The following is a 19,419-nucleotide window of genomic DNA, read 5'->3' on the forward strand; positions in this document are numbered from 1 at the left end:
AGAATAGAATAGAATAGAATAGAATAGAATAGAATAGAATAGAATAGAATAGAATAGAATAGAATAGAATAGAATAGAATAGAATAGAATAGAATGGAATAGAATAGAATAGAATAGAATAGAATAGAATAGAATAGAATAGAATAGAATAGAATAGAATAGAATAGAATAGAATAGAATAGAATAGAATAGAATAGAATAGAATAGAATAGAATAGAATAGAATAGAATAGAATAGAATAGAATAGAATAGAATAGAATAGAATAGAATAGAATAGAATAGAATAGAATAGAATAGAATAGAATAGAATAGAATAGAATAGAATAGAATAGAATAGAATAGAATAGAATAGAATAGAATAGAATAGAATAGAATAGAATAGAATAGAATAGAATAGAATAGAATAGAATAGAATAGAATAGAATAGAATAGAATAGAATAGAATAGAATAGAATAGAATAGAATAGAATAGAATAGAATAGAATAGAATAGAATAGAATAGAATAGAATAGAATAGAATAGAATAGAATAGAATAGAATAGAATAGAATAGAATAGAATAGAATAGAATAGAATAGAATAGAATAAAATATACAGAGTGAACTATTGGATACAAATTAAATTAGCACCTTATTTAGCAGTTGCTCTAGACTAAAGTTTCAAGTTTTAAACGAAAGTGAGAAACTAAAAGCCCTAACACCAAATCAAAAACCTAAAATGCAATTACCTTTTTACCTAACACCAGTTAATTGAGATTTTGCAATTTAAGACAAGCGATTCAAAATCTTGAAGATTTAGTTTGTGAAGTTATCAAGTTATGATACGAGTAAGGCCGAAATTTGTTGTTCTGGAATACTTCATGAAAATGATTTAGTGCTGTATTTAAGCCTTCGCAGCTGTTTAGCTGTTTTACGAGTATTTTTTAAAAGTTTTTACGTGTGAAGCCGTTCAAAATACAGCTGATACAAGAATTGACAAAAACAAGAAACTGCTGTATTCGAAGTGAAGAGCCACCAATGCCCAACGACTCACTGTCTGGTGCGGTTTTTTTGCTGGTGTAATCGTTCCGCCGTATTTTTTCAAAGATGATACGATTCGCAACGTTACTGTGAGTTATGAGAGCTACTGTGCACTGATAACGAAGGAAGAGCTTGACTTGTAGATATAACGTTTCAAAAATACGGTGCCATATGCCGCAGAGCAACGCTTAACAATATACCCATTGAAAGGAGAGTTCGGTAAATCGTGAACAATTTATTTCACGTTTGGGACCATTCAATTGGCAGTCTGGATCGTGAGATTTAACGCCTCTTGACTATTTTTTGTTGGTATCTCATGTCTATAAAGACAAGCTCGGTTCGGTTGAAGCACTGGAAATACACATTAACGCATTTATTACCGACCGAAATGTTAGAAAATGAATGCCAAAGGTGAACTTAACGAAATGACATTATTTGCTGGAAACTAAATTATATCGACTATAATCTCAATTCAAATAAAGATTTCATTCATTTTTCGGAACTGTATGTGTTGTTTTTTTTTTAATTTCTGAAAGCTGTTAAAAAAGCACTCCTAAAAACGTTGTATTTTTAAAGTGATGATTGTTTAGAAATTCATTATCTCAACTCTTTTAATTAACTAAAAATTGTTTTGAACTAATTACATCTTTTACAACCCCAGAATTAAAAGTTATTAAAAATCAATTTCGTCAAAATGCAGCCTAATTTTTCAAAACTCATGAATTTTTCTCAAAATTTTCCATACACATCCCGCATCTCAGTTTTATTGTCGTTTGACAAAATTCTTTTTTAATTCCTTTTAATTTTAATTTCATATTAAATGTCCATATAAATTGTTAAGTGATAAAGAATACAAGATAAAAATAAGCATAACTTTCCATTTGAGTATCAAAATAAAAAAAAAAAACAATAAAAATCATAAACAAACATCTTAATTAAAAAACATCCATTTCCATATATAGTCTATAACACGATCAATCATCTCTATGGGCAATAGTAGATATACGGTACAAGTATGTATCGTCAATTAGAAGCCCTCCAATCGATTTCAATTTTCTTCCCCATCAGCAGCAAAGCCCCCAAAGTGTTGAACGACACCATTGAATCAATCAAAAAATGGAAAAAAACTTTGACGAAAATTCAAAAAAAAAAACCGTTGAAAAAACAACAAAAAAAAAACAAATCCACTTTTTCCAAAACCTATTTCCATCATCTATATATCCACATAGCTCGAGTATCTGAAGCTCAAAAAAGACTCAGTGAGTTCAGTATCTATGGGTAGGAGGTTGAGTATGTACTGGTACTTTGCCATACCATAAGTACTACCGACAAAAGACATTCAGAGTTCAGTATCAGTCAACAGAACACAGTGGCATAGCAATCTAAGACTGATAAGGCGTCCTGGTTATTCCATTTCTGTGAAAGATATGACCGACCGACCAAACGACCGAACCAACGAACGAATGACACCATCCCCCTTACATTTGTACGCTACATTTTTGTCGTATTTTTTGGTGTTGTTGTATATTCCTCCGATGAAGATTTTAAGGGTCAAACGTTCTTTGCTGTATATGTTGCTTTGTCGTGTTGTTCGTTGTAATCGTATAGTCATATAAAGTCTCCGACGCGACGGAAGAACGGACAGGCGGACTTACAGACAGACAGACAGACGGTCGAGAAATGTCTCTTCTTTCAACGTTAAATTTCAATTTTTCTACTTTATCTTGTCCCTACACAAACGACGAACGGTCGACGGACGACCAACTACCAACGAAAACGACTTCAACTCTATACCCTATAAAACTGCATCCAAATCCAGTGAATCAAAAAGAAAAAAAATGAAACAAGAAACTTAAAGAAGGAAAAAACTCGGAACGAATTAGAGCTGTGAAACGGACAGAAAAAAAAAGAGACTATGAACAGCTACAGAAGAAGAAGAAAAAAACATATCTAGCGATTACTTCCGTTCGACTACCATTTTACTTCGCCTCCATGTTTTTTGTATATAAAGTGAAGTCGCGTATCAAATTGAATGCGTCGCGCCAGATGGTTTAGATTATTAGTTAAAGTTCAAGGGATCACTTTATTTTTTAGATCAATTTATGAATGACAGAAGGGACTCAAATATATATCAATGAATATGACCTCTACTAATCAGTGTATAGCCTCAATCTTCTATTTGACAGCTTGCGAGAGATCAAATAGACATCGAGGAGGAGGAGGATATAATTTAAACAATTTCAATGTTGATGAAAATAAAGACGAAAATGATGATGATTCAGTTAGAAATCTATTATGTGATTCATTGTATTGATTTGAAGTACCTAAGGGTTCTATTTTTAGGCCGGTACGTGTTTTTTTTATTGTTATATTGAGAAGATATTCCTGTTTGTATCGATGAGTATTATGATGTTATCTTTTTGAATGGGTTTTTCATTTAGTTAAGGGTGATAAGACTTGTACTGTCTTATGAAGGGCTTATTTATTCAATTCTTATGGAAAATGAAGAGTACACAATAGTGTGAATTTAAATTAGACCCAGAGTTAACAAATTGGGATCTTGTAAGGTTAAGTTGTACCTTTCCTTAAACAAGCGTTGTAAAACATTCTTCTACAGCTTTGTCTAAAATAATATCAAGACTTTTCGACAGTCTATCTTAAGCACTTCTCTCGTCAAAAGTCTCAAATTTAACAATTTTACTATTGGTAAGTACAGGGTTTTTCAACAGGGACGCTTCAAAAGTAGAGCGACAGAGACGGCAAACAACGACATTTTTCTTGCCGCTACTTTGATATTTCTCTTCAGTAAGGTTTGAAATTTCCTGATGGAAAGTTATACGAGACAACGCAACGAGTCGAAATTATTAAAATTTACTACCGAAATTCGGAGTCATAATCGTCCAGCAGAGCTTCTAGTGGAAACATTTTAAATTCAAAGGCACAACACAAAATGTTCCCGTGCAAGTGAGATAAAGAAGTGCCCGTAGTGTCGATAATATTGCTGCTGTGCGTTGAGGATTCAGTTGCAGAGAGCCCAAATGAGTCTTTCACACGTCGTTCTCAAGCGTTGGGCAGAATTTTGTGAAAAGACCTTGGACTACATCCTTACAAGATTGAATTGACGTAAGAACTGATACTGATTAAGCACCACTAGAAGCGCCGTGTGTACGTGAATTGGGCTGAGCCTCAACTTGAAAATGATTCGGATTTTCAACGAAAAACCATCTTCAGCGATGAGGCTCATTTCTGGCTGAATGGCTTTGTCAACAAAACGAAATATGCTGCATTGTTCAGTTATCAGTCCACAAGTATGCCATTAGTCATCATTGCATCCCGAAACAATTACGATTTGGTGTGGTTTATGGGCCGGTAGCGGCGGCGTCATTGGGCCGTACTTCGTCTGTGATGATCAAGACCGGCAAATAACTATGAATGGGGATCGCAACCGTTCAATGATAACCGAATATTTTTGGCCCCAATATATGGATACGGACACACAGCGAAGTTGACAATAAATTTATTGAGTTTGAAAAACGTGTTATCTCACGAAATGGTCCAGTCACTTGGCTTCCTCGGTCGCGCGATTTGAGCCCGTTAGACTATTTCCTTTGGGGCTACGTCAAGTCTATGGTCTATGCCAACAAGCAAGCGACGATTGATGAACTTCGTTTAAATCTCGAACATAAAATTGCAGCAGTAATCGGCCGATTGATGCTGATTGATGATCGAAAATTGGGTTCAGCGTCATTTTGGCTTAATTCAATTCGCTTATGATGATGGAACTTTCAACTTGATGTAAGCGCAATAAATTGAGCTTAGAAACTAAAACTGTCTGAAGACAAAAGTCCTTAAAAATAACCTTGCCAATGTCAAAAAGCACCTATAATACCTTAATGTTCTAAAGCTGGAAATAACCGATCCGTTGGGCATATACAAAAAGGCAGAGGCACCACAACTTGTGTTTTGTTTTTAAAAAATTTTAGTGAAAAATTAAGTCATTAGAATTTGGGAAATGTATTGACTTTTAATATAAAAGGTTTGCCTTTAAATGTGGGTCGATTCAAACAAGTTGTATATGAGATATTAATTAGTTTTTAGCTTTATTTGACAACCCCCGGCATGCCTCTAGTTTGAGGCGCGCATTTAAAAGGTCCAGGTTTTGACAACTTAGGAGCTTAAATCAGGCTGAATTTGACCTATGGTATTGATTGTGTTGTCTTTGAGGAACGAGGCGGTTTGCGATTTATTCAAAGACATATGTGACTTAAGAAATGAAAAAACCTAAAGCGGTAAAATCACACGACCTTGGTGGCTAAATCACGTCACATCGAGAAGAATATCGATTGCGTCTTGGTCTGTGTGGCAAGAAAAGATACGGGTATCCATATCATCTAATTTAAGAAGTTGGTAATCATCGAGCATTGACTATGATTGATGCCTTGGCAGGGTCCGTCTTATCTTCTGCCTTACCCCGGTATATTGGCTCTGCCGGGGCTGACCTCTTTTTTCCGACCTACTCGTGGGACCAACATACAAGAAACTTAAACAAAATCTCGAAATAGACATGACGAACGTGGAACCCTCCACAGACTTGAAGGATGAACCCTTGGCTTCCAGCCAGGAGACTTTGAAGGGGAGCTCATCCAGCACTTGTGAGCAACCCAAAACTCCTAAACTACAAAACCGAAACCCTCGAGTAGCAGTGCAACTCCAGGAACCAATAAACCATCAGAAGGCGCTCTTCTCAGGAACCGCTTCAAAACGGCCTGTCACATTCTTGCCAAGATTGCCAAAAATGAAGAGACCGGAGTGATTCATGAGAGGGACGCCCAAGATAAAATGAAGTACCAGAAGGTTGCTGATGAATACAACAATCTTCTGGCCAGCCGTGAAAAGGCCGTTCAGCGAAACAGATCTCAGGTAGAGATCTGCACGTCTCAGAAAAAGAGTGAAAGCATTGCTAAGGTTAGCAATGACTAGGAGGGCTTGAAGCTCAGGTTTATCCCAGCTAAGGACATCCCTAGACAACCGAAGGCTCGCATTTGGTTGCCGCTCATGAGCATAAAGCCAAGCTGGTCTCCATGCACGATTGGGCTTTAGTTAAAGCAGAAGAACCGCAGAAGACCAGCGCCTCTTACCTTGTGAGAATAAGCGAGGAGAGTCTAGGGGCTCTCGAAAAGGCCGAATACAAACTCAGTTTTGGCATAAGGAATGCCAAAATTAAAATTCTGTAGAGTCGGGGAACAGACACCGACAAAGCTGATGACAACGTCGAGGTTGACGAGTTGCCGGGTCCCAGCTCTGCAGCTAAAAATAATTAAAAAACGCGCTGAAGGTCATCCAGATTAATCTGAAGAACTCTAAGTGCGCTTCAGATAATCTGAGAGTTTTCCTTAGGGAGGAAAACTTTGCCATTGGCGTTATCCAAGAACCGTGGATAAACGGCCTCAAGGTGCGAGGCCTCCAAGACAACCAATACGACCTCTTTTATAAAACCGCAGATCAAGACCAAGGTAATCCCAGAACTTGTATTTTAGCTAAGAAATATTTAAAAGGTTGTTTATGTCCAAATTTTAGCACTGCCGATCTGACAGTTGTCAGATTTGAAGATTAGAGTACACAGGGTTTGCTTTTGGCCTCTTTTTACTCTGCCCATAATGCACCATCGCCTCCGGAGGAGGTATGCAAAATCATAACCGAAGCTAACATCAAAAAGGCAAACCTTCTCATCGAAGGCGAAATGCTCGGCATACCCTTTGGGGAAGTTCTGTGATCAACGAACGAGGTGAGTCACTTTTTGATTTTATTATTGAAAATAATATGACCATTTGTAACAGAAGCAATACTCCCACTTTCGTCTTTCCGAGCTCGGAAAATAATGATGGATGGGAGGATGTGCTTGATGTTGCTTTAGTTAACAACGGTAATCGACTCAACGGTCAAATCCTATCATTGTCTTCCAGTGCAAAATATTTCGACCCTAAACTAAACTGGAAACTAAATATTGAAGTACGGGTTAAGAAGGCCTGTGTTGCCTTCTACGCCTGCAGCAAAACTTTCGGCAAAAAGTGTGACTTCAGTCGAAGATGATTTTATGGACGTACACAGCCGTAGTACGTCCAATTTTAACATATGGGTCGATTGAGTGGTGGCCTGCTCTTAGCAAAGCCTATAACATTAATAAGCTAAAGAAGGTTCAGAGAACAGCAGTTATCTTCTTCTACCAACCGAAGGGTTCCGGGCCATAGTGGTATTGTGGGAAATGAACGAGCTGACGAACTAGCTAGGCAAGGATCGGCCCTTCACAGCTCACTTGCGGAAATGGTTAACATTCCTCTTGGTGCTATGAAGGGTAAAATTTTTTCTACCAAACTGAATCAAACCGAAGGTAGAGCAATTTACCCAACTGCATTATATCTAGGTAGATATGGCCCACCTATAATAAAACCCGTACAAACAATCTTCTATGCAGGTCAAGGCAAGACACAGCCAGGATTGTTACGGTTTGTACCGGACATTGGCCTATAGGAGTTCATGCAGAGAAGTTGGGTATCTCTTACAACACCTCAGGCTAGGTTGCCTTGAGATCACAATTTCTACCTACCTATGATGGGCAACACAGTAATTATTATCTATGATGGTTTGTCTTTAGTGAATGATTAAAGAAGTTATTTTGACAGAAAGTATATGAGAAACAAAATCGCCGCTAAGAACTGTCAACATCAACCCGACTCTTTTCTAAAATCCAGTAGTAAAAAAATTGATTTCGATACACAATAGTGTTCCTAGTTTTATCATCTGGAATGTTGAGGTTTGAAGAAAACCATTATAATATTTTAAAATCGTTTGGGAAACCCAATGATCCAAATTTAATAATTAAAACCTTTTCATCGAATTCACAAAAATTGAAATTAAAACCGAAGTTGCAGTTTTCAAAAATCTAATTATCCTTAAATACTCAAAATATTAGTTTTAATGTTTGTATGTTCAAAATGTACACATTACGAATTTCTGAATTTAAAAAAATATGTTAAATTTATTGCAAATGTGTAGGATAGAAGAAATAATTGATTTTTTAATCAAATCATTCCCATGTAAAAAGTGTAACTATAAAGATAATAATTAGTGTGACATTTTTCATTCGCTTTAAATCATTATTTATACAATATTCATTGAGAATCCCTTTTATATCTGTAAATTGATACAATTAATTGATTTTATTTTATCAATTTTAATCACAGCTTACATATATCTATAATAAATGTAGGTATAGTTTTTTATTTTGCCAATCCAATTTATTGATATCAAATTGACAATTTCATGAAACAAATTAATTAAATTGCTTAATTAAATGCTATTTAACATTATTTTTTTATTCTTTAAATTTTGTTTTTTTAATTCATCGCCCTTTTGTTTTTTTTTTGTCTACATTGTTGTGGTGCTCAAGGCCTTATCTTGCACATGGCCGGTCAGCTGTCAATATGATTTACGCATAATTATTATGGGGGCCACCCAAGTGTCGAATACCGCGCGCCTCTTCATTGTGACGATAATATACACACTCCTTATTTTCTCTGGAATGCGAAAAAAAACTAAGTTTTTTTATTTTGTGTTCTGTCATATAAAAAGTTCATTTTCAAAACCATTTTATTGTAAATAATTATTATTAACTGCTGCTTCAATCAGTTAAAAGACAACAACAGATTGGCAATAACACAACAACAAACAAAACTATATAGCCCATTTTTACAAGGCTACATAGATGGTAGTCCATTCCTCCTGCTTATTTGTTGATGGTGAGAATATTGTTGGTGATACGAATTAAACACAAAATATAAATTATAAATGCATAGGTTTTAAACCAATAATCGACATAATAAGCCAACACAATGGGATTTCATACACTCTGGGTCAATTGATTGGGGTCTTACGTTACTTATCTTCCCATAGGAAGTTATTGTAATGTTTCCGATTTGTCAAATTGAATTTTTTTAAATTTCTCGACGTTTCAAAGTCCCTAGAGTCGAAATAAAAGATATTTACAAAGATGTCTGTGTGTGCGTGTGTACGTACGCCTGTACGTTCGCGACGTTGCTTTCGTTGTCCATAGCTCAAGAACCAAGAGATATCGATTTCAAATAAATTTTGTTGTTGTTTACTTTTATCTTTCAAAAATTATTGTTGTCAACATTCAGTAACTTTTTGAAAAAAAATCGAATTGACAGTTTTTTTAGAAACAATTAAAAACCGGAAAAAATTAACATAAGTTGGTAAAAAATGATTTTCGACTCAAATATTTTTTCAAAAATTTGATAACTTCTTATTAATTTTTACTTATAAGAAATACTGTTTTTAACACTAGGACAAAGTTTTAGAAAAATCGAATTGACAGTTTTTTTTACAAAAAATAAAACCTAAAAAACATATATAAAAGTTGGTAAAATTTGATTATCGACTCAAATAGCTTTTTAAAAATTAAAAATATTGGATTCAAATTTATTTTATTTCAAAAAAATATTGTTTTCGAAATTCAGTAATTTTTACATAAAAATCCAACAGTCCGTTTTTTTATAAAAAATAAAATCTACAAAAAATAGTACACAAATTTGGTAAAAATTGGTACATATAGACAAACTTTTAAGCAAGACAAATCGACAGACGGGATGGGAAATTATAATTTTGGGTGGCATCCCATCCTCTTTTTTGTTCAGAAATGAAATTTGGTATTTGGTGGAATAATCCAATCTAAGTTCAATGTAAGGTGAACTAACTTACTTACTTGTTCAAGGTGGCGCTACAGTCCGGGTGGACCTGGGCCTCAACTAACATGCGTCTCCAGCCAGCTAGGTAGCTGTTTCCAGTTTCGAACACCAAGTTGGTTAAGATCTTCTCCCCCATGAGTCACGGACTTAATCTACTGCTCCGTGCCTCGTGATTGGATTCGAAGACCTTCCGGGCTTGAGCTTTGATGTCCATTCACTTCCATACTGTACGTCGTTGTATCTTCTCCTCCACTCTGCATCTTTGCAGACGGGACCAAAAATCACCCGAAGAATTTTTCTCTCGAAGCATCCTAAGATACTCTCATCTTTCTTTGAAAGGGCCAGTAACGAGAACCTGGATTATAAGTGTTTACAGATGATGTGTTAGATGCTCGAGAGAGGATTTTACTACTCAGTTGCGTTCTAAGTCCAAAGAAGCAGCGATTTGCAAGACTTATTCTTCGTTTGATTTCAGCGCTGGTGTCCTTGTCTGAATTTATAGATGTGCCTAGGTCGACAAAGTCCTCAACTACCTCAGAGTTATAGCTGTCCATGGTGACGTTTTGTCCAAGACGTCGTTCAATGTCCTTTTTTGAAGACAGCATATATTTAATCTTTCCCTATTTGACCACTTAACCCATCTTCTCCGCTTCTGTCGCAATGCTCAAAAACGGTCCACTGACTTCACGCTTTGATCTTCCAATTATGTCAATATCATCTGCGTATCCGAGTAATTGGATGGACCTTTGGAAGTTTGTGGCCTTAGTATTGAGTTAGCAAATTGATTTTGAAGAAGTTGCATGGTAGTGCATCGCTTTGTCTAAAGCCCTTTTTGACATCAAATGCATCGGTGAGATCTTTTCCGACCTTGATAAAGCAGCGTGCATTCTCCATCGTCATTCTGCACAAACGGATAAGTTTGATTGGGGTGCCACAACTAGGCATTGCTCTGTAGAGTTCTTCTCTATAGATGCTGACATACGCGGCTTTAAAATCGATAAAGAGATGGTGGGTATCGATTTGAAGTGCCTGGTTTTTCCAAGATCTGTCGTAATGTGGATATTTCGACAATGGTGGACTTTCCTGATCTGAACCTACACTAATAAGGGCCTATCAGGTTGTTGGCGCACGACTTTAGAAGGTCACATAATACTGCAGAAAGGATCTTATATGCAATGTTGAGGAGACTGATGACTCTGTAGTTTGTCTGTAATTAGCGCCGTGAAATAAAGCCAAGTGAAATAAAACCAAATTTCAAAAATAGCACTTTACAAAAATGAAATAAGGCCAATTCCTTATTATACTTGGCCTTTTTCGCGACTCTTTAAGGGAATGATTCTAGGTTAAATACAAATAATAACTACTAGTGGACCCATGTAGTACCTCCCGCAACCAAATTGTGTTTCCAAATTAACTTATTCGAAAATATTTATGTATCTCAAGCTTCATTAGTCTCAGGTTTCATCGCCATTTATAAGTTAAGTACAGCAGTATTTATCATTATCATTAATTATCCCCGATAATTCTTGGGATAGGTGTCAATGAGGTATGGGCTGAGAGTGGTTGCGTTTCCACAGCCCACAAAAAAATCCTGCACGGTAACTTCATCCAAACACCGCTCATAACGTAAGGAAGAACTCATCACATAAAATGTGAAATACCGGGAAACCAAATTGACTGGTTTGTGCATTCGATTCGTTCGTTCAAATACACAAACCATTTCTTTGGGTATATTGGTTTACCAGTATTTTATAGAAGTTTTTCAACTATTATAAGTATATAGTCTTCAGACAATTCTCTTCCTTTTGGCACCTTATTTGATAACATTGTTTCTGTATTGGGGCCGTAAAGACGTACTAACGAAATACTGATGATTTCTTTTTAATTAAATGGGCATGTGACTTAAATTGGATGATATGGGGTGTAACATTCTATGCTTAAGTGATTAAATATTGCAAAGATATAATTATCACGCGCCAATACCTGCTTATTGTATATAAATACAAATCATGTGCGGTCGTGTTGTCATGTTTTTTTTTTTAATTTTATTTGTAGGCCAGTTGGATTAATTATTTTATAAATTACAATATAATGCCAAGAGATGAGTACAATGTCCTTCAATAGATAAAGTGACTCTGTAACGTATGTAAAAAGTGTAAAAAGTGAAAAAAAAAATAGGAGTAGTGTATGACAGGCTTCAGATTTTATTGAATAATTTCCATACTTGACCTTTACACAGATATGTAGAGTGTTTTTTTTTTTGAAAGGGCCACAAATATACAAACTCGACCAGAAGAAGCCTTGAGATTAAATTGTTTTTATTTAATTTAATTTAATTATTTAAACACGTTTATGCAACTTTGCAAAGTGTCAAATTGATACTTCTAATTATGAGTCTTTTAACGATAAACTGAAACTTATGTGGATTCCGAAATTTAGTGACTTTGTCATTTCTCAAGGAAAAAATCATACTTGATGAATTCTTTACTTAACTTGAAGAAAGGAGATATTTAAAAATAGGTCATTATATTAATATCTTTTCAACCAACGTTTTTGAGATAAATTGAAAGCGTAGCTTAATCTGAGAAATCAATCAAGGAAATTTTCAAAAGTGAATTGATCATTAATCAGGTAATAATGTTATGTAGAATCTTTGCAGAATTGCCACTGAATTGTAATTCGACTCGTCAAGTAAAATGAAGGTTTGTTTCTAGGTGACTTTATGGCACATAACACGCATGGTTATCATCATTTTACAAGAATTGACACTTTTGATTGAAATGTGTTTTTTCTCAAGTTTAAATTCAGTCAGTTCAGTAAACGCACCCTCCTTCCAACTGCCATTGCCAATTAATGCTGTAAACTCAACATTTTCATCATGGCAAAGTACACAAACGGGCAACGTCTGCAAATTATACAATGTTTGTACTTTAATTCGGAGTCGGTGACTACAAGTTTAAAACCTTTACCTTCAATCGTCCTGGAGACAGGCCGAAGTATCGAAAACGATCCAAATCAGTCAATTCCACGGCGTTCTCAAGTACTGGGAACCTTAGGGAGTATTTTGTGTAAGGATCTTGGTTTACAACCATACAAGTTCAAGCTGAGTCAAGAATTAAAGTCGATGGACAATTTAAAGCAATGTACGTTCTCCAATTGACAAAGTTTTCAAGTTGTTAGTAGAAAACGTTTTATTATCGATAATACAATTGAGTATTGAACATTTTTTGACATTTAATAACTACGGTTCTTAATTTTAAGAATCCGTCGTTCTCCAACTGCTCAAGAAGGCAGAAAAGTCGGACGTCAAACATACATCGCCGGAAACTGCACACAATGGCGTATAGGAGTAGTTGAGGCCCTATGTCACGCTAGGGAACTGTCACGGCTTTTATAGGTGTGATAACTCGAGTACATACATAAGTAACTAAACTTTACCCACTACAATGTATAAGTAAAGTAAAACCTTTGTTTTTGTTTTTAGCAAAACTACAATTGACACCAGTTTTAACCTTTAACGGTAGAAACTCAGTGGTGATTCTAACCTCTTGACCTTACCTAAGTGATTTGACGTTTGACTCTTTGTCTAAAATATTAAGATCAATTAAATTTATTTGGTCTAGGGAATGAATATTGCATGTAGATGATGATGTTTCATCTATCAAGTCTTATTTTTGTTTTTAATTTATCAGCTGTTTTGAACTGCATGCCGCAGCAGCAAAAGTTCTGTATCCAATTTTTGCTCATTCATAAACACATCAAGTACTCAATACTCAGATAAGCGATGATACTCTTACCAATTAATTATAGTAACTAATCTAATTCTCTTAATATGTATCTGAAGTATGTCTATTTTAATGCCGTTATGCACCTTTATGCATATTAGCCGGTGCGGCGGGCGGCTGTTATTGAATAATAATACCTAATGAAGGCGGCACACCTTTTTCTTTACGTTATAACATTCAAAATTAGAATTAAACAAAACACACCCCTAATAACAATAACGATTAGGTCAATCAACCCTCACTCAATTCTAATAAAACATGAAAGCAATATGTTAATAGTCTGGGAGGTAGTGTTTCAAATTAAAATTTTTATTTTTGGAATTCAAGCAAGAAAACTTATATACTTTTTTGGACTGATATTCCGAAAATAACATCAAGATGCACGATAAAGCAAAATAAGAAAAACTAAAATGTGTGGTGGTCCGAAAAAAATTAAGATGTATACAAAGACCAGCTTAGGAAAAGTTTATTACTGCGAGAATAACGCTTTTGACATTTGATACATATATATTTTAGAAAAATTAAGTTTTCAATAAACGTTTCGGTGTCGAAAGTAAGGGTAAATGAAACACAGTTCACTATAAGCTCTGCCAATAATTGTGAAAATATAACATTCAATGGCCTCCTCCGCAAGAGAGGAATCAAAGCAACCGATACTTAGGGAGTAACTAATAACTTAAGCATGTGTGTTTTTAGTTTAAAAAAATAACGCTATCAGATTGCATGATAGCAGTGGGCAATTGACGTCAAACTGAGAAATTACAAGACTTCGAAACTTCTCAACCTATTGGCCAAGTCATGATATTCAATTGGCGGCCAGAGAGGAGAAAAGACACTTTCAATTTCTGTAAACGCCAGAAAATCTATACATTTCACAGCAAAATGTTGGATTTTGAATTCTAATGATTTTCAGAACTTATTTTTTTCAAATTTTCTCAACATTAGAGCGACTGTTTGTGTCGTGTCAATAATCCAACTTTAAATGACATCTGAGTTTAACATTTGTCAAATAAAAGCAAAAACAACTTGAAATCAATTAATGAATGAGACGATAATACTAAAAGTTATTAACATTCGTTGTTCAACATGAATGTCTTGAGAAAATATAAAAATATTGAAATAAATACAAATTTATAAGTTTTATCTGATAATTTTTTGGCTTTGAAATTGAATAAGTATAATACTTTAAAGACTAAGTAGAACCAGCTTACAAAAACAATAGAATATTTTTATTTAGTTTAACAACTAATAATACAAAATACAGCAACGAACACGCAAATATCTCAAAGATCAATTTTATGCTAAGCAACTTTTCAAAACCAAAATGAGAAGAAAGCTTTCAATTCTCGCGTCCTTAATTTTTTTAGGTCTTATTCCAAAAGTTAGTCGTACTACACTTTATACGGAGAAGCTATACCTTCAATTTTACAGGGCTATACAAAAAAACTTAAATACGAATTTACAAAAAACATTCAATAAAAGCTGAGTCGTAAACTCATTAGAAAAATACAAAAGTAAATAAATTAAAACATAATAGTTGAAATAAATTGATGAGAAATTCTGTAGAAACATGTTTATCTTGAGTTTTAAAATAGAGGCATACTCTTTTGTATGTTCGACACTACTCTACGAACGCATCCATTGAGCCTCAAGAAGGTTTCAAACGTACGTACGTCTGATAGCTAAACTACAATCACGCGTTTGATCGCGAAGTGATAAGAAACAATCAACCCCAAAGTGTGGCATCTATTGGACATTAAGTCAAATAATGGCGGCATCTGTCGATTGAAGTACTATAATACTTCTGTTGAACCATCCTTCACAGTTCGGCTTTATTTTTTGGTGACTGTTTCCTAATCGCGCATTTTAAATCTACCCAAAATGTTCTATGGGATTTAAGTCAGGCAATTGGGATGGCCACTGCAATACGCTGATTTTTTGGTCTTTAAAATACTTTTGAGCAGATTTGGATGTGTGCTTAACGTCGTTGTCCTTCTATAGAACACCTTGAATTGCAGGTTCTCGTCCGCATAAGGCAGGATCGTATCCTTCATGATATTCACCTTCATATTTTGATCCACTTTACCCTTAATCAAATGTATTGGGCCAACCCCATACCAAGAAAATTAACCCCAAAGTATGATACTGCTTCCACTATTCTTGACCGTTTTCTGGATGTATATAGGATTTAGTTCTCTCAAAGGAAGCCTTCTGCCGGTTTTTCTACCATCACTTTCGAACAAATTTATCTTTGCTTCGTCCATCCACAAAACAATCCTCCACTTTTTGGCTACTTTTGGCCCACTCTAATGAAAATGATTGTGGTCGAAATAAACCGCAATGTTATATTTTTTTTTCCTTAGCCAGGACACCATTTTTAGGATCCTTCTGAGCAAGTTAGCTTCAACAAGTCTTCTACGAACAGTTCTGGAAGTTATTGGAAGCTGTAGTTTGTTTTTTATTTCCCTTGAACACTTGTGAGGATCTTTTTTTGAGGCGCAAATTATCTTTCAGTCTTCTCTTGGGGTTGTTTTGCTTGGTTTCCCCAGCTGTTTTTTGGCTCTCAGTGGTCATCTTGATTTTGCAATCAACTTAAGAGATCTCGTAGAACTTTCGTGGAACTAAAAAGACAGCTGTCTCTTCTAGGAAAGAATGCTTACCGCGACCCATGTTTTCCTTAGAACTAATTATTAAAACCCATGTTATTTTGCATAAGAGTCTAACTTTTTTCGATAACGGTTAAAACTACTTCTAATGCATGTATCTGTGTCTATTTCAATGTCCAGATGGCCGCCAGACATTAGCCATAAAAATGAAAAACTCGCTTTTCTTTTCGCTTTTATCTTTATGTACTATGGATGGCTTCTTAAAAAAAAATCCTTTTATTTATTATTAGGTTGCAATGCAGCCAAAGTTAAAAAATATTTTAAAGGAAAAACAAACCTTTTTGAAGATGAAATGTTTGACTGTTAACAGTCGAATTGTTTTTTCCTGAACACCGTTCATTTTAATAAATATGATTTAAAATCATGGAATCTCGATTTATTCGAGAAAATATGCGTCAAGACAAGGTGTAATGGTCATCTTCTGATGAGCCCAACCATTACATCCGGGCGAAACGCATATGCATATATGAACACCAATGCTTGTTTATTTTTATTTTCATTTTCATGATTTTAAATCATATTTATTAAAACCTTTTTGAATGCATTTTCCTAAAACACAATTTTACCGGCCAAACTATTGCCGTGTTTCTAATAGGAAAACCGACATGCAGTACAAAATAGCAACGTATACAAACAAAAGTATAAAAAAAACACACACATCCTTTAAGGATTTTCTATTTCGTATCTCACTCAAATGCATCAAGTATTACCAAAGGAAGGCAGGAACAAAACTCACTCCAAATAAATTGAGTATCTGTCAAACAGGACGAAAACAATATATACAACATCCTTTTTCGAATGAGTCACCACGTGCTGATGTATTTATTTTTGAAATAAGATAAAATAAAACAAAATTATGTGACTTACCACAGTATCATCGGAAATCTTAGCTGGATCCGTTATTTTCCCCAATTTTCCAAAACTGCTTCCGGTAATCCATAATATTGTGCACAGGATCACAATCATCCATAGACTGTACGTAGTCCTCATAATTTACACTCTTTAATCTTATTCACACCGATTCCGACTGACTGAGGACTAAAAATTTTGAAAAATCTAATATTTCTCAAAAATACTCCCTACGAAATCAACCGACGAAAATAAAAGAAAATAAAGGATTCACAACACACGATTGATTGACAATGAGAAGTTCTTTCCTTTTAACAAAACTAAACTGCCCACCAAATGAAATTAATGGTAAATGGATACAAAACTAATAACTAATATTTTTTTAGATTTTATATTTGATTAAAATTTCATTGATTTCACTCATCTCTTGGACTTTTAAAAGCAATTAACATAATTTACCGCACACAAAACCCACGAATACATGGAACGGAAAAACGAAAACACAACAAACGCGAGGATAACATGCGAACTCTCCTCCAACAACATATACTTGTCGTACTCAAGTATAGCAAGACGAACCCACTCGAGTGCAAAACGATAAGGATTTTCTTTTTAAATTCTTTTAATTTATCAAAGAACAAAGGAATTATTTTTATTTTTATATTTTTTGATTATTTTATTTATGTTTTTTATGAACAATAAAAAATACTGATTGTAGTATGAGCAACTAATCCTCCAAAAGAGAGAGAGACACACACTCCACAACACAACACACTCAACAACAAAAATGCAACACGTTCCTTGCAAGTGTCGTGCGCAGGACTAATTTCGAAAAAGGCAAACTTTTTTTATTCAATGAGTCTCACTCACAATAAAGTAGTAGTGGTAGTAGCAAGGATTAAACGAAAGGATACGTATTTTGTTTGATTTGAAACTTTTGTTTTGTTTGCTTGTTTTCAAAGGAAAATAACAACAAAAAGCGAGTGAACTCAGTTTTAGAGCACAGACACGAAAGACGAAAGACGAGACCGACGATTACGATTTCCGAACGAACTCACTCGGCGCGAGTTCGAAATGTTACTGAGCTATTTTGGGCTCGGAGAACATTCATCAAGCCTCTTTCTGTTATTTTGTGTGTTTGTCTCTTTGGAGATTCATTCGAATTGTTTTGTAATTATTTTTATTCGTCTTCGTTTCGTTTTCGTTTTAATGTTAAGGCAGAAGGAGGCAGAAAAGCAAAAACAAATATGAGTAGGTTGTTAATGTTGTGTTTTGTTGTTGCGGTGATGGTGACTCTTGATGACTTGAAATGAACATCGACATTAACTTAACATTTACTTGCATTTCCTTTAATTTTCATTTTGATTTCAATTATTTTTGATGCGATGTTTTTATTCAATTGAAATTGAAATTATTATTCTGAGGAGATAATAGAAGCAGAAGGCGAAGTTAAGGAGAAAAAATAAGAGAATTCCTAGAAATTCAATTTCATTTTTAAAGAGGATTATGATGAGTAAAATAATGGAGAGATAGCACAAGTGATGGAATTTTGTTGTACTCGCACAGTTTGAAGATCTCTTACAGTGATATTCGATCAGATGAGCGAGCATATGGGTCGTGCTCGTGTGGGTCTTGATGAGATTGAGAGTTGATAAACATAAACAATCAACAAAGAGGGTGTCTACTAGATTCCCCTCTTTAAAGAAATAAAAGTCGGAGGTCTAAGTTTTAGGCAGAACTGAATTGTAAGATCCTCACTTTGAAAACGAGGTAAATATGGCAATAAATGATTAGGTAAATTGATTTTTATTAATATATCATAATTTAAAAAAAGGATGGGATGCGACCCATATTGATAACTTCCCATCCCGTCCCGTGTCGATTTGTCTTGCTTAAAAGGTTCGTAGGTTTTCGAGTTTTGTTAAAAAGTTGCAGTTGAAATATTTTAAAAAAGTTAAAAATTAGCAACAATATTTTGCATATGAAATTTTCATTAACAAGATTTTTAGTTGAGAACCATTTGTAAATAAATTTATTTATTTAATATCAATTAAGAATTTACAATCTCAAATAGACAAACTTTTAAAGTATATATTAAACCATTATAAAATTTAAGCTACACTGCTGGTCATAAGGTTAGAAGCAGGCATTTTTAAGTAAAATTGATATCTGTCTCTTTACATGATGGATTAGAAAAAAACAACTATTTTGATAAGGAACTATTTTCATAACAACAAAATATAAAATTTAGGTACAGAAGAGATTTTGTTTACGGATTTTTTATGACTAATTGTTAATTGAGTCAAGAATATGCGAAAATAAATGAGGTCATTCGATAA

The 19,419-nt window shown here is 34.5% G+C and overlaps 1 protein-coding gene across 1 annotated transcript in view; it reads right to left on the reverse strand.

The window, feature by feature from the left end:
* LOC129938782 (matrix metalloproteinase-2) overlaps positions 1-18,142 on the reverse strand; it is a 544,997-nt gene extending 526,855 nt beyond the window's left edge. The window contains exon 1 of the mRNA XM_056046527.1: positions 17,099-18,142. Within this exon, the coding sequence (XP_055902502.1) occupies positions 17,099-17,221 (123 nt within the window). The 5' untranslated portion in view covers positions 17,222-18,142. The remainder of the gene's footprint in view (positions 1-17,098) is intronic.
* Positions 18,143-19,419: the final 1,277 nt, after the last annotated feature.

Source organism: Eupeodes corollae, chromosome 1 (assembly GCF_945859685.1).
Source record: "Eupeodes corollae chromosome 1, idEupCoro1.1, whole genome shotgun sequence".
In the NCBI taxonomy this organism is placed as follows: Eukaryota; Metazoa; Arthropoda; class Insecta; order Diptera; family Syrphidae; genus Eupeodes; species Eupeodes corollae.